The sequence below is a fragment of the Diabrotica undecimpunctata genome, chromosome 7 (genome assembly GCF_040954645.1).
Source record: "Diabrotica undecimpunctata isolate CICGRU chromosome 7, icDiaUnde3, whole genome shotgun sequence".
NCBI classification, from domain to species: domain Eukaryota; kingdom Metazoa; phylum Arthropoda; class Insecta; order Coleoptera; family Chrysomelidae; genus Diabrotica; species Diabrotica undecimpunctata.
Window position 1 is genome coordinate 127,077,608 of NC_092809.1, and position 16,365 is coordinate 127,093,972.

At 32.6% G+C, this 16,365-nt stretch overlaps 2 protein-coding genes across 2 annotated transcripts in view; one reads left to right on the top strand and one right to left on the bottom strand.

The window, feature by feature from the left end:
• The window catches only part of sif (guanine nucleotide exchange factor still life), a 303,831-nt gene that overhangs the window by 261,238 nt on the left and 26,228 nt on the right, over positions 1–16,365 (bottom strand). The gene's annotated exons all lie outside the window — the stretch shown is intronic.
• On the top strand, positions 13,624–14,933 carry LOC140446973 (protein lifeguard 2-like). Its single transcript, XM_072539569.1, has one exon. The coding sequence runs from the start codon at positions 13,632–13,634 to the stop codon at positions 14,883–14,885; it is 1,254 nt and encodes a 417-aa protein (XP_072395670.1). The 5' UTR covers positions 13,624–13,631; the 3' UTR covers positions 14,886–14,933.

Here is a 16,365-nt window from a genome sequence, read left to right on the forward strand (position 1 = left end):
ATTCAGTGCCTGAATATCTAAATAAGGTAAAAAGGAGTTGAGTCAATAACTAGTTTAGCATTATAATAATAGATTGAAACCAAATGAGATATGTCAAAACATTTTAAATTATGATAATACAAAACGAGATGAGTTGACTTATCTCACTATTCGTTTGAAGACTAGTGAAATCGATAACATGGTAAAAGAAGTTAAGTCGCGTGATTTCCATATGCGCGGTAGCATTTAGAGTTCTTATTCAGTAAGTGTAAACAGTGTGTGAATATTTGACAAATAAATTGATCTCAACATCCTCAGCTTCCGAAGGGGCATTAGAAGCGACACATACTATTATTGATGAATCACGGGATTTGCTGCCAGAAAATATTGAGCATTCGGAAACAAACATTAAGAAAAGGAAGCGAAGGGGATGTAACCTTCGAAAAACTATACAACACAAACGAAATAAGGGTTTAGAATATACAACAAAGACAGGTAAAACTATAACTGCGAGAAAAGTAATTGCATTAACAGGTAGCTGTCTTAAAAAATGTTTAGATCGGATTTCTTTGGAAAATCAACAAACACTTTTTGATGAAGTATGGGCGATTGGAGATTATAACAAACGCAGTGCTTATTTATCTTTCCTTATCTTAGACGTTCCAAAAAAATCTCAACCATTTCGCATAAAAACTGGAGATCAAAAAAAAAAGTAGTATGAATCATAAGTACCACTTTAAAATCGACGGCCAGTTAGTTGAAGTGTGCAAAGGTTGTTTTATTAAAACTTTTGGAGTATCCAATAAATGTATTAAAGTTATCATTAAAAACCAATTAAAATGTATATCAAGTATCTTGGGTCGAAAAGAGTATATTGCTTTGATCTTCAGCAATGCCTTCCTACTCCGTATCTAAAGACCAATATTGTGTTTTATAAGCGGGTGCTGTGGACATTTAATCTAACAGTGTATGACTGCTACAGTAAAAAAGCTATATGCTATATGTGGCACGAAGTAGAAGGAGGGCGTGGAGCAAATCAAATAGCTTCCTGCCTTTATCATCTTTTAGTGTCGTTGCCATCCCATGTCACAGAGGTGACTTTTTATTCAGACACATGTGGTGGCCAAAACAAAAATAGCCACGTAGCTGCAATGTTTGTTTGTATCACCAAAATTCGACGTGACTTACAAATTAATAAAAAATTTCTAATTCCGGGACACACACACACATGGAATGCAATTCAATTCATGCCCAAATTAAACGGAAAAAGAAGAGAACAAACATGTCCATTCACTTGCATAGCGATTGGTATAATCTTGTCAGATCCACAAGTTCTGGATTTTGCAGATTTGTATAAAGGTCCACTCCAATTACGAAAAGTAAATATAGCTGGTGCTAAATTTAATTGGCACGATGTCAAATGGTTTCGTTTTAGCGGAACATGATTCAGGTTTACTGAAGTATAAAACAAAATTAGATGAGGGAGAAACGTTCCAATCAATTTCATTCTCTGGCAGGGAAAAGTCTGATGATATTTTACTACCAGAAAAATGCTATAGAACTAGACTTGCTATCAGCCAAAAAAAACGACATCTCGTTAGCATACTTCATCTCATTGAAACAGATAGCCATGACTTTTTTAAAACTTTGCCTTCCAATGCCAATGCAAAGAATGAGGATCATGACTTAAAGGAGTACGAAGATACTTAAATTATAAATAATTGGAATACAAATCTTCTGATATTTGATTTTAACTTTCAAATTATTTTGTGCAAAATGTTTAGTTTTTCAAGAATGAAAGTTTTCAAATATTAAATTTATGGATTACTTATTTTGTTTGTACCTAGATTGCCTATATTGTAATTATTTGCTCAAAATAAACATAAAAATAGTTAGTTAAGTTTAATATAACGATATCCACCAATTTTTTGATAAGGTAAAAGGGGATATGTCAAATATTTTTCAAAATTTAAAAAAAATTATTATATTTTACATATATAAACAGTCTCTATTCCTATATAAATATAATTGTTTAAATGAATATACTTAAGCTTGTATTATTTTTTTTTAAATTCACTTTTTGCCATACGGCCCGATGGGATAATAGATTTTATGCTCTACTGAAAAGTTGTTATTTCAGACTCGTCCCCTTTTTCCTTAACACCACAGATATTATACTAGACTAATACCAAAAGCGTACAATATCAGGAAGGTTTCTATGCTTCTAATCACCCTAAAATTCAATATCAATATCTTAGAAATTTAGGATTAATAAACAAAACATTTGGTTTTGTATCAGATATAAATTTAAAATTAATGTTTTATCGACAATCCCTTTTGTATTATTTTCCTCAAAGGTAATGGTACGAACCAGATGTTGTTTTTACCAATACGGATTTCCCTGTAAACTCAAAGGAACTGTTATTCAGATTACATTCCATAAATTTAGGAAAAAACCAAGTGGGTACAATACGCTTGATTTTAAAAAAATTAAAGTAGGGATTTTCGGAAAATAGATAGGAGAAATGAATGTGTACGACTGGCTATGGGAAATGAGAGAGGAAGAATAGAAGATAGTCGATGTTAAAATTGAACGAGAAAATTTCGAGCAGGGTCCAGTTTGAAAACGGTGTGTTAAAAGATGTACAAGTTGTGTTGTTTTTTGGGTTAAGTTGGTGATTGCAGAATAGTGGAAGGCGAACCGAGACCAAGTCGAGAACTCCAAAGTCCTTGTGTCCGAAGAGACTCCAAATTCTGTAAGTAAAGAAAAGAAAAAATATATAAGACTTGCACGAGACACCCAGTCGAGGCGAAAAAACTTTTGGGCTGAAAGAGTGCCATTGTCATTTTGAAACGCGTCGGAGATACTTGGTAATTTTATATAGAACACCCTGTATTTTATATCACTATCGAAAAGTACTAATATCGTACTTCAAATTTTATAAAGTACTCCCCATACCTAAAGTTATCAGTTTTTATTATAGTAATATTTTACTATAGTAAAGTAGATATTTTAACGTTTACCAATAATTATTGTGAGTTGGCCATGATTGATTTGTCAGAAACTGACAGTTTGACATTATTGTTTATTAATTCAGTATTGGGGTACTACGGTGTACGATAATTAGCAACAATTATTATTTAGTAATACAGTAATTAATTCAATTTAAATTAGCTATAATGAATTTTACTACTGATGAAATGGTAGATATGATCTGGATATTGGAGGAATGCAATAAAAATTCATTATCATCAGCTAGAATTTATCAAGAACGGTTTTCAGATAAGCGGCAACCTAGACAACATACATTTGAAAAATTAAAAGATCGATTTAACCGCACTGGTTCAGTGAATTATGAAAAACATGAATGAACAAAAACTAGTGTGACAGAGGAAAACGAAATGAGTGTGTTGATGGCAGTTACAGAAAACCCAGACACAAGTATAGGGAGTATTTCCAATGAACAAGAACTTAGTTACTACTCTATTCAAAACATTCTATGTATCTAAAAACAAGATGCACCCTTATCATATTCAAAAGCACCAAGAATTAAATAATGATGATTTTCAGAAACGAAAAGTATTTTGTGAATGGGCCTTGGAAAAAATAAATGAGCAGAGAGATTTTTTTTATTATGTATTATTTGGTGATAAAGCTAAATTCCAACGAAACGGTTCTGTTAATAGGCATAACTTTCCCTACTATTCAACAAGTAATCCATAGCACATAGTAACACATAGTCAAACAAGATGGTCTCTAAATGTGTGGGGAGGTATCGTCGGTAACCATGTAGTAGGACCATATTTTTTTGAAGACAACTTAAATGGTGAGATTTTTTTAGTTTTTATCGTAAATCAGTTACCGATATTATTAGAAGAAGTTGCACTCAATATACGTGAACAAATGTGGTTTCTACATGACAGTGCTCCTGCGCACCACAACGAATTAGTACGTGGTGAACCTAATGATCAGTTTAATGAAAGATGGATCGGAAGGGATGGACCGGTAAGGTGGCCCCCAAGGTCACCAGAATTCAATAAAATGGACTATTTCTTTGGGGTTACGTTAAGAACGAAGTATATAAAATACCTCCAACAACAAGGGATGATATGAAAAATAGAATCCGAATTGCATTTCAAAATATTTCTTTACAAATGCTTAGTAATGTAAGCAACTCTTTCAATGACCGCTTTCAAGTATGCATATATGTTTTGGAAGGTCATTTTGAACACCTTACTTAAGTAAGATAAGTTAAAATTACTGTTGTTTTTTATTTTTCTGTGTTGATATTTTTTTTTATTTTCCGTCGGTTATTTTTTATAAATTTTATTTGAAATAAATTGTTTTCTTTTATGTGTTGTTATTTTGTTACTGAATTAATAATCAATAATGTCAAACTGTCAGCTTCTGACAAATCAATCATGGCCAACTCACAATAATTATTATTGGTAAACGTTAAAATATCTACCAAATTAATACTTTGATGGAAAAATAAAAATATCTAGAAAACTGATAACTTTAGGTATAGGGAGTACTTAATAAAATTTTAAGTACGATATTAGCACTTTTCGATAGTGATATAAAATACAGGGTGTTCTATTTAAAATTACCAAGAAAATAGTGTACTTGCATTTTGACTTACCCTGTATTTAATTTAACAAATATTATGAAAACGAATATGTTTTATAATTTTTTACAATTATTAAAAACTATGGTTGCAATAGATCAATGTTCCTATACTTCTTTTTAATTATACCGGTAGTTAAACTTGATACGATTTTCAGGTAATATTGGTTATAACTTTTTAAATACCCGGTATCTTCTTATGGTGCCGTGCACCTATAGTGCGTTGGCGAATTATCTTAAGGTCAGACGTCTGTCTTTTGCGGCATGCAAAAGTTCGCCAGTGTTAGTTACGCCTGTCCAGTTCTTTATATTTCGCAGCCACGACATTTGTTTGCGACCTACTCCTCTCTTGCCCTCAATCTTTCCTTGGATAATTAGTTGAGGGATTGCGTATTTTTCCCCTCTCAGGATGTGGCCCAGGTATCCAATCTTTCGTGCCTTGATCAAGCTGAGCAATTCTCTCTCAGTATTTGCTCTTCTTAGGACTTCCTCGTTTCTCACCCTATCTGTCCATGGTATGCGGAACATTCTTCGCAAGGTCCACATTTTGAAGGCTTCCAACTTGTTAATGGAAGATATTTTCAACGTCCATGTCTCCATGCCGTATAACAATATGGACCATACATAGCACTTAACCATTCTGTAACGGAGATTGAAGGAAAGATTGCGGTTACAAAGTAGCGGTTTAAATTTAAGAAAAGCTTGTCTTGCTTGTTCGGTACGGCATTTTATTTCTTGTTGAGGATCCCATTGGTCATTCACCATCATTCCCAAGTATTTGAATGTTTTCACTTGCTCGATTGGAGCATTATTTACGTGCAGTTGTACTCTGAAAAATGCGCCCTTTCTTATTGTCATGCATTTTGCTTTTCCAGCATTTATCTTCAGGCCATATGTTTTTCCTGTGGTGTTTATTTTATTTAGTATCAACTGCATATCATGTTCGTTATCTGTGATTATTGCGGTGTCGTCAGCGTAACAAATGTTATTTATCGGGTACCCGTTGACCTTTATACCACAATCAGTGCCTTCAAGTGCCTCTGCAAAAACATTCTCCACATAGAGGTTGAACAGCATAGGAGACAAAATACACCCCTGTCGCACCCCTCGTAAAATTTCGAATTCCTCTGTGTTTGTTGATTTGTTCAGCCTCACACGTGCCTTTTGATTTCAATATAGATTCTGGATAACTCATACATACCCGGTATAACATAATAAAACTTTACATTGTTATGATGTGGAAGTGAAGCAGATTTCAAATTTAAAATAAAATACAGGGTGTTCCGTTTAAAAACACATAAGTTTGGTCTGTCATCATCTTATGGAACACTCTGTAAGATTGTAACTAAATAATTTTAAAATGTGGAGTTTAAAGCTGCCTACAATTTTTGTCAATAACTTTTTTTTTGTAGTTTTTACTATTACAGATCTACAGAGCTTCCTCACACTAATTACTGTATATTCCTATGTCATCTTGTGCAAAATATATTAAACTGTCAATTTAGGAGAAAATTCATAAATAAAAAAACTATTTATAGATTAACAGTTTACGATTATTATGTTTTTTCAGGAAGACCAAACTAAAACAATTTTTTTTGTGGGTTGATAATATTAATACAGCGATTAACAGATTTATTTTTTACATAAACCACAATAATTTTAGTTTGATCATTCACTCCGGCCCTGGCCCTTATCCCTCGTGTATTTGCGATTCTGCAATTGTGGATTTTACTATTTACTGACATCGTAATCAGCAGAGATTCCGCTATATTTACTGAATTGTATATTCTGATTTTGAACAGAAAGTTGCAGTAAGGGTAGATTAGAAAGTGCCGACAGATTTATTGATAGCTGACAGTGTGATGTATATTTTATGTAAATACGTTCTATTTTCTAAAATTCTATATATATTCAAACTAAAGGAATATTCTATGTAAATTGAGAGTTGTACTAGCTTTATACTTTTTAAGGGTATTTTCGTTTTAGGTTATAAATATTCAAATGATTTTATAAATACAATAGATTAGGCAGTTTAGAAAAGAACTAACTTTTGTCAGTGTTATGAAATTAGCTGACGATCATATAGTTCAAAAAATTAAGCAGAATAAGCAAATTTTTGCTTTTTTCGTCTATCAGCAAAAAGTGAATCATAAAACAAATTTGAGATTAAAAAATTTATGTCACATAAAAAACCTTGGCGTTTTCTAAATGTTTCTATCCTTATTTGTTGCTTAGAAAGCTGCAGAATAAGTTAGAAATCTCGGTTTTTTATAAATAATAATTACTTTTTTAAAAATGAACTAAGAAACACTCAAACGTGTAGTTTCAAGTGACCATCATGCCTAGACGTAAGTTGGATATTGATAAATTAATTGCAAATGTGCATAAATACTTTACCATGGAAAGAGACAATGGTGGACCTTTAAAGTCATTATTATGTATAAAGCAACTTGTTTGTCACACACTCGGAATAAGTGAAAGTAAGTATAGTATAAACTGTAATCAACACTGTCAAAGATTTTTAAGAAGATCTTATTGTGACTGAGTATCACGAAAACAAGAAAACAACTCGTAAACATTCTAGGAGCATCGACTTACCTGATGGAGAAACATTTTAAATCCGCCATATTTTGTATCGAATGCGTGAAAACAGTCATTATGTCAGTTTAGATACTTTGCTGACCAAAATAAGAGAAATACAAGTTTCTGAAATTAAGAGGACTAGCCTTTCGAAAGTGTTGAGAGATTTAGGATTTAAATTTAAAAAATAAAATAATAGATTACTTTTATGCAAAAAGAGTAGTGTGGTTTACCAAAAAATTTAATTTTTGAGAGAATATTAGAGACTTAAATCTGAAAATGCGACAATTGTATACTTAGATGAGACATGGATATTTGCAAAGGGTAGAAAAAGAAGTTGGCAAGACGACAGCATAAAATCAATAAAACACACAGATAGCGAAGACAAAAGACACATAATTTTTCATGCAGGAGGGAAAGAGGCTCTATATAAAACGCAGATTTGATTTTTTCTATAAAATCAAAATCTTCTGAAAACTCCTTATTCCACAACAAAGCGGATTTAGGCAAAATATATCCACTATAGATAACCTAATAGACTTAGAGTCAGGAATACAGGAAGCATTTGCAAATAAGCAAGATTGTTTTGCAGTTTTTTTTTGATATTAATAAAGCTTATGATACTGTCTGGCGATACAATATCATATCAAAATTGAATAATTGGAATATCAGAGGCAATATGTTAAAATTTATTTCCAATTTTCTTCAATCTTGCAGCTTCATAGTTCGATCAGACAACGTTATCTCAGATAAAAAAGTTTAAGAGAACGGAGTACCTCAAGGATCAGTTATAAGCTCAACCCTTTTTCTAATAGCCATAAACGACATACTTCAACAATGCTCATCGATTGTTAAAGGAAGATTATACGCTGCTGACTGAGTTTTATTTGCCAAAGGAAAAAACTCTACATCTATTCAAAAACATTTACAACAAACAATCAATCAGTTAGAATCATGGTCTAGGACTATCGCATTACAATTTTCACAGACAAAAACTAAACGTATTTTATTCACACGAAAACATAACACTCTAACTCCACATCTGAAGCTATATACTCAAACCCTCAGTTTCATACATAATATCAGATTTTTAGGTATTGTTTTCGACCAAAAGCTCTCCTGAAAAAAACATATAGAAGAACTTAAAAAATTATGCCAAGCAGAACTAAATTTTATGAAAACTATTTCCAGCAAAACTGGGGAGTAGATCAAAGTACACTATTACATGTATATAAATCTTTAGTTAGATCCAAACTCGACTATGGAGCGATAGTTTATTTATCAAGCAAAGTATCAGTATTCAAAACATTAGAAACTGTTCAAAACACAGCTCTACGAATAGCTACAGGTGCGTTTCGAACGACACCAGTTGAAAGTTTACAATGCTTAATAGGGGAACTACCACTAAGTTTACGATGCAAATATCTTTCTCTCTCATATATGCTTCTAAAATAGCTAGTAATAAAGAACACCCTACTTATACCAATACGTTCACAGATCGATTTCAAGACTCTTTCTCTACAACAATACTAGAGACACCATTTTACGAAAGATTCCCAAGATTAATACTAACCTTAGTATATATAAAAAACGTGAGACTATAACAGACCTGATCAAACAATCATTCTTAACAGAAATGGAAACTTATAAAAATCACTATAAGATATACACTGACGCATCCAAATCTTCAGACGGTGTTGGTGCAGCCATCCTTACACCCAATACATCCTTAAAATTTAAATTCAATCCCATTACTTCGTCATATACTGCGGAGTTGTTTGCAATATTACACAATTACTTATCCACATAAAAAAGTAGAAACAGTCCCCGTCTCTCATAATAACCGATTCACTAAGCTCACTTCACACTATCAAACGTTTATATACCAATTGCCTCACATATCAAATTAGAAATAGAGATTCCAAATAATAATAAGATCACTGTTGACTTCATGTTTGTTCCATCACATTCAGGTATACAAGGAAATGAAGAAGCAGATGAACTAGACCGCTTCTCATCCTTCAGCCAGGACTCCATTCTTATTAATGAGGTTTCTTCAGATGACTTTAAGTCAGAAATAAAATATAAAGTGTTAAGTGCGTGGCAAAATAAGTGGAGTGCATCACAAAATAAACTCAAGGAAATCAAACAATTAGTGAAACCGTGGCTCCAACCCACAGCGAATAGACGCGACCAAGTGAGAATAACACGTTTGCGACTAGGACACAGTAACTTTACACATAAACACCTCTTTATGCGAACTGTGCCGCCAATGTGTGAAAATGGTCAAGTAACACTCCGTGAAGCATATACCAACTCAGTGCAAAACATATGAAGCAGCAAGAAAGAAGCACACAATCCCAAATAATATAAAGGAAGCCCTAGGAAAAAACATGAACATTAAAAACACAATAAGTTGTTTAAAGACTCAGGACTGTATCAATTATTGTAATTTTTTTTAACTTTACCTGTATTATAATTTTTAGGTCGCTAATAACCCTGGTGGTTACAGCGTAAATAAATAAAAAAAAAATCTTCTGAATACCATGAAAACATGAATGCAGATATGTTTGTTAAAAAGTTTAATGAAAAACTGTTACCTAGAAACAACCAAAACAGTCGTGGAACGTACCGAGCATAAAAAACTGGTTAGTTTAAAATAATATCAATTTTCCGGAATACGCCTTTTAACCACCTGGTACTGGAAATTTCGAAATGTAATGAAAAACCAACAGTTTATATAGATGACCAAATTGTATCAAGTTATGGACATCAAGTACGACGGTTACCTTCGTATCACTGCCAGTTTAATCCCATTAAACACATCTGGAGTATATGTAAAACGTATTATGATAATCTTGTTAGATACAGTGACGATGCAGTTAGGGAAATACGGCAAGAAGCTCTTAAAACTGCAACTCCAGAAATATGGACCAAAACTATAAATAAATGTCAAAACTTAATAGAAGAGTGGTGGATCCAAAAAAATAAAATTAGTGAAATTAATCCAGTGATTATAGATTTACATAATGATAGCGGTAGTGAATATAGTAACGATGATGATGATTTGTAAACTTAAATAATCAGTAAGTACACTATTGCAATGTTGTTTATAAAATAAATGTGCAGCAGGTTAACCATTATATTTATACATTCATTATTAACCAAATAAACAATAATATTTGAAATTCCATTTCAATTTTTGCTTCTCATTCTATACAAATTAACTGTAACTGATAATACAGGCAAAAATATTCTTAACAAAGTAAGCAATTAAAAAGATTATGGAAAACTCCAACGCAGTTTACCGTGCCTTTTAGTACAACGAAAAGTTTTCTGCGAATTCCGTTAATCGTTTAGAGGTGTAAGTTGGTTGAATGTACTGTACACAGTTCCAGTCAAAGACAATCCGTAGTTTGGCCAAAGGGCTGCCATAATTCTCAATCCACCTTAGCCATTATTTATAAGTCTGGCTTAGCCCTGTTTAGTCGTCATTAAGTATCCACAAGTGCTCTATAAGTGATCCATACGTCCACTCTCTTTCTCCATAAGAAACAACAACTATGAGTAACTGCCTATTTTCACTCCAAGAAGGACAAAAAAAATAAAATTAGATGATCAATAGCATTGAAGACGAACAAGTAGAGTAGTTTAAATATTTGGAACAAAAGAATACTATTTTTTTCTTCTGCAAAGAAGTGATTTGTCGGATGTGGAGAAATTCCTGTCACATTTTATGGAGTTGGTAAACTAAATCAAAATAAACGTTATCTTTGCATGTGATAATGAGGTTTAAACACCAGACTCAAAAAATTCTTCTTAACAAAAATCAACCTCTGGAAAACAAATTTACGGATTGGCTTCTTATGTATATGAATCTAAACTTTCTTGTGCCGAAATTTAATGATTGTAAGTGCTGTTAAACTTTTAAAACCTCATATTATTCTCCTAATAGAAACGTGGCTTTATTTTTCTATCCCCGATGCTATTGTAAACATGAATAATTTTACTATATTTAGTAAAAACATAGGTATATTTAATATAGTTTACATATACCGACCTCCGGATACAGTACTTAATCAGGACAATATGCTTATTGAAAAACTTGGGGAATTAGGTATCATTCCTTCAAAATCTTTGGAGATTTCAATTTTCCAGAGATTAGCTGGACCATTATTTCCAAAATTGATGCTATCAATATCAATAAATTTCTATACTTAACGTGTCCTCTTCTGTAGGTCTTTCTGACCAATCGCTTATTACTTCTCGCATTCAAGTTAGTTTAACACCATGTTAACACCAGTTATTTACCAACATGTTCTTCAACACAATCTTGACGCAATATTCGACAGGTCCTCAGAATGTTTACTTTTGCTAAACATTAAAAATGCATTGTTCTACATATCGGCACATCACTACCGTACTTTAATTATAGACATCCCTTAAACTCAGTTAACCTTTCCTCAACGATCTCGGAGTGATAATTAAAAGTGACTTAAATTAGTCTGCTCACATAATGTCGGTGTGTAAACGTGCAAACTAGAAACTGTTTTTGATCCGTAAATGTTGAGATTGAGACCTATTCTTAAGATTGCTGGACCAGTGTTAAGTCCAGATCTCAGTCGCGATAAAATCCTACTTGAAAATGTTCAGCGTAAGCCACAAGACTGATATACTGCCCGTGTAAGACCTAGTTTCGAAGATAGACTATCCATGGCTCATCTTACGACATTCGAGCAGCGATATCTTCGAGGTGACCTAATTATATCCTTACGTATTTTAAAATATAATTTTGGGAACCCAAATATCATATTCACTTCAAATCAAGACCAAAGATTGAGAGGCCATCGTTACAAACTAAAGAGGGAATAGACTACTGCAAGGGCCAGTGTGAACTTCTTACCAAACAGAGTATTTATCTGGAATAATTTGGTTTAAGACAACATATCAGCAAACTGGTGGTAAAATCTTTAAAAATAAACTTGATAGCTCTTTATTTTATTTATAGGAGTGCCTTATTTTAAGACTGCATTATTTATGTATTGTTTCACAATTTTTGTATAATGTACTTAATTGTAACCTTATAATTGGTATTAGTTTATTAGTATTATGATATTACGCTTATTCCTCTGTAGTTTTCGCATCGTTTTCTATCTCCTTTCTTAAATATAGATGTCATATATGCCTGCCTCCATTCCTTTGGGAACAATTCTCCATTTATGGCTTTCTGAAATATCCATTGTATAATCCGGTGTAATTTTTTTGATCCGTATTTTATAAGCTAAGGTGAGATGCCTTGAGGTCCCGGTGCTTTCTTATTTTTGATTGCTTTTATGGCCGTTTTCATTTCCCTATCTGTTATTTCTATTTCTTGTTGTGAAGATCTGCTTCGTCTTCGCCTGTTTTCTTTTCCAATGAATTGTGGTCTTTGTTCTGTTAACAGTTCCTTGTAATAGTCCTTCCATTCTTTGTCCTGTATATTTTCCAATTTAATTTTTTCTTTTGAGTTTTGTTTCAATCCTCTTAGTACTTTTCATGACTCCGAAGTTCTTTTATGTATGTTTCAATATTTAAGCAGGTTCTTTCCCATTCTTCATTCTTTTGTTGTGTTATTTGTTTTTTCACTTCTCTATCTTTTTCTCTATATCCTTTATAAACTTTATCGTTATTTGTAGTCAGCCATTTGCTATATAGTTGCTTTTTTTCTTCAATTATTCTTTTTGTTGGTTCATTTATTTCATAATAGTGCTGTTTATTTGATATATGTTCTTTTTCTCCAAGGGCTTCGAATGCTGCTTGCTTTATACTCGCCTTTATATGCTCGTATATTTCTTTGATGTTGCCGTATCTAAATTCTATTAATTTTTGGTCTAGACGTTGTTGGTATAGTTTTCTTATCGATTGTTCTTGGAGTAGTTCTATATTGTATTGTTTTTCTCTTATAGTGTTTAACGGTTCTTCTGTAGAGGAGGTCTTGTTATGTTTCCAATTAATGCCCATTTTTGCTGTCAGTAGTTTTTGGTCCGTTCCACATCCTGCTCCTCTTCTGACTCGCAAATCTTTGATCTTTATTGTGGTATCTTGTTTGATTATTTTGTAGTCTATTATCGATTCCAGCTTTCGTGTTTCTTGCGTCTATATAGATTTATGAATATTTTTATGTCTGAAGAATCCGTTGGTAATTTTTAGGTTGTTTAGTTCGCATAATTCAATCAGACGTTCTCCGTTATCGTTTTTTTTATCCTCTCCAAATCTTCGATTAGTTTTATAATGATATATTTTTTTGTTTTTTTAGGCATAATAGGAGCTCGTTCCTTTACCCTTATATGTTATATTTTAATATTAAGAATATCATTTGCGTGAAATTTTTGTCACGTCAGCGATTAAGAGCGACTGTCTTTTAGCTTAAAATATTAGATTGGATCGGCTACCAAAATGTCACTTAATGTGTCAAATTTTTTTTCCAAATAACAAACCAAATATAAATATGAGTTCCTCTAATATAACTATTAATATTGATCAGGAAATTGAAGACGAAAATACAAATCAGTGTCACTATAACAATGAGAGGAATAAAATAGAATCTGAAACAAGTTTAAATGAGAACTACATCGAGAAAGTTGTGCAAAAATGCCTGGAATATGCAGAAAGACACAATGAAATGAAAACTTTTGATGTAAATCCAACTATTAACCCAGATGGTGATATACGTGATTCCGAAATATTGGGGCCTGCAGCCGTAACAGATATTATGAAAGATGATACTAAGTCTACAAACTTGCTAAATACTACAGGTGCCGAAGAAAAAATTGCGGTGAATGATTTTAACTTAAGAAGTACAATAGACGATTTATGTTCAAAAAGTCAATGTGACCTATACGGACCAAACTTTCCTCCTGCCCCTTTTTCATACTACAAAGGTCAGAAAATACACACAGAACAAGTTTATATAACTGCTGGCGAATTAGAAAGAATTTTTCAGGGTGACGTCGAAATGCAGAACATAGATCAAACAGATGGACCTTTTAGTGACGTATCTATTCGCAACAAATTTATATTCAAAGTTTACTCTATTGTTTCAGTGCTATTACTTATATCACTAGGATTTACTATAGCAGCTATCTATATTTTACCTCTCAAACATTTCATATTGAGTAATAGAGCTCTTCTCATTGCGGCCTCTGTTTTGGTGATTGTTATGTCGCTTATTATATCGTGTTTCAGTCCTTTGCGAAGAAAGGTCCCGTTTAACTATATTCTCTTATTTCTTTACAATGTAAGCTTCTCTTACCTGGTTGCTGCAGTTGCCTGCACTGTTTCTGAAGAGGTTGTCTTGTACGCGGCAGGAGTGACAGTATTGATTTGTATGGTCGTTACATTTTTAGCGTGGTCGAACATTTTTGATATAACAACCTGGGGATTTGTGTTATTTGCAATAGCTTTAGTGGTTATTATTTTTGGATTTATTTCAAGTATTGTTTATATTTTTACAAGAAACGTTAAGCTTAATATGGCGTATTCTTGTATGGTAGTAATTTTGTTTACCGGATTTTTATTATTCGACACACAATTAATTTTGGGTAAAGGTCGCGAGATGCTTTCTCCAGAAGAATATATTTATGCAGCTTTTACCTTATATACCGATATTATAATAATATTTTTTTACCTTATGTTGATTTTGGCTTCGAAAAAACGTTAATATACATTGTATATATTATAGTCATCAATAAAGATTTAAAAGTTTGAATATATTATTTATTTAAAAGTATTAATATTTTTAAGAACTATGGTTTGTTTTTTAACCAGGAGGAGTAATTCATAGTGAAAATAGTGGTAATTGAAACATATGCACCGACGGATGACTCAAGGGTTGACAGCAAGGAAGAGTACTTTAACAAGTTAACAACTGTTCTAGCCACAATTAATAAGAAGAAAGAAATTTGGATCTTAGGTGATCTTAATTCAAGAACCGGAAAGAGCTCCAACAGTGAAATAATAGGGAGACATGGAGAAGACATTCTGAACGACAATGGTCAAAGATTAATAGATTTTTGCGAGGCACATTCTTTGAAAATATTAAATGGTTTCTTCCCCCATAAGAATATACATAAATTTACATGGTCGCAGCCTACCAGGAATTTAAAATCAATAATTGACTATTTCATTCATCGTAAAGATTCTAAACTAAAAACGAAGGACGTAAAGGTGTTTAGAGGGCCAGAATGTGGAAGTGACCACCATATGATTATTGCAAAAGTAATGGTGACATTTAAGAGAGAACAATCAAGTCACAAAAATGATGAAGTAACAGACATAGGAACAACCATAGAAAACATAAAATATAACCTGGAAAGCTTTAAACAAGATTCGACAAAGTTCTTATATAAAATTAGAATAGCTCAGAAAATAAAAAATATAGAAACAAAGCACTTAGACCCTGAAAGTCTGTATGAGGTAATTAAAAAATATATTCATGAAGCGGTAAATGAAGCACTGGGAAAAGTTGAAAATTGGAAAAAAGGAAAACCTGAATGGTTGTCAACGGAACTAGAAGAGAAAGTTCTCAAGAAAAAACAAGCATATCACATATGGCTTCAATCCAAAGATCCTCAAGACAGAGAAATATACGTGTGTGATGAACTGGACAGATTTATGGGTGGAACAAAAGTGGCGCAAGCTTGGAAAACATTAAAACAGTTTAAAAAAAATGAGAAAAATGAAGACAACATTTCTCTCATAAAGTTAAATGAATGGGAAGAATATTATACGAAACAGCTGAAAGAGGATAGAGTAGAGTACAGATGGGAAAAGATAAGGGAATTAATAGACAACAGAGACGAAAGACAGGAAATCCCTATAATAACATTATCTGAATTGACGGAACCCTTAAAAGAGGTTAAAAACGGAAAAGCCGCAGGGCCTGGAGACATTCCTATAGAGCTGGTTAAATATGGGCCGACTGCACTTTTAGAATTAATAGTAGACCTTTTCAATAAATGTATGTGTGGAGACCAGGAAATTCCTAAAGATTGGAATAAATCTTATATAAGCTCCATATATAAGAGAGGGAATAAAAGAGACTGTTCCAATTATAAAGGTATTAGTGTGACGAGCTCTGTGGGCCGGTTGTACGGCAGAATATTAAAGAAGAGAGTTGAAAGACAGATACAAGATATTGA

What these genes read in the sequence shown, in the direction of transcription:
- LOC140446973 (XM_072539569.1), top strand. Translation starts at nt 13,632, where the DNA reads ATGTGTCAAATTTTTTTTCCAAATAACAAACCAAATATAAATATGAGT.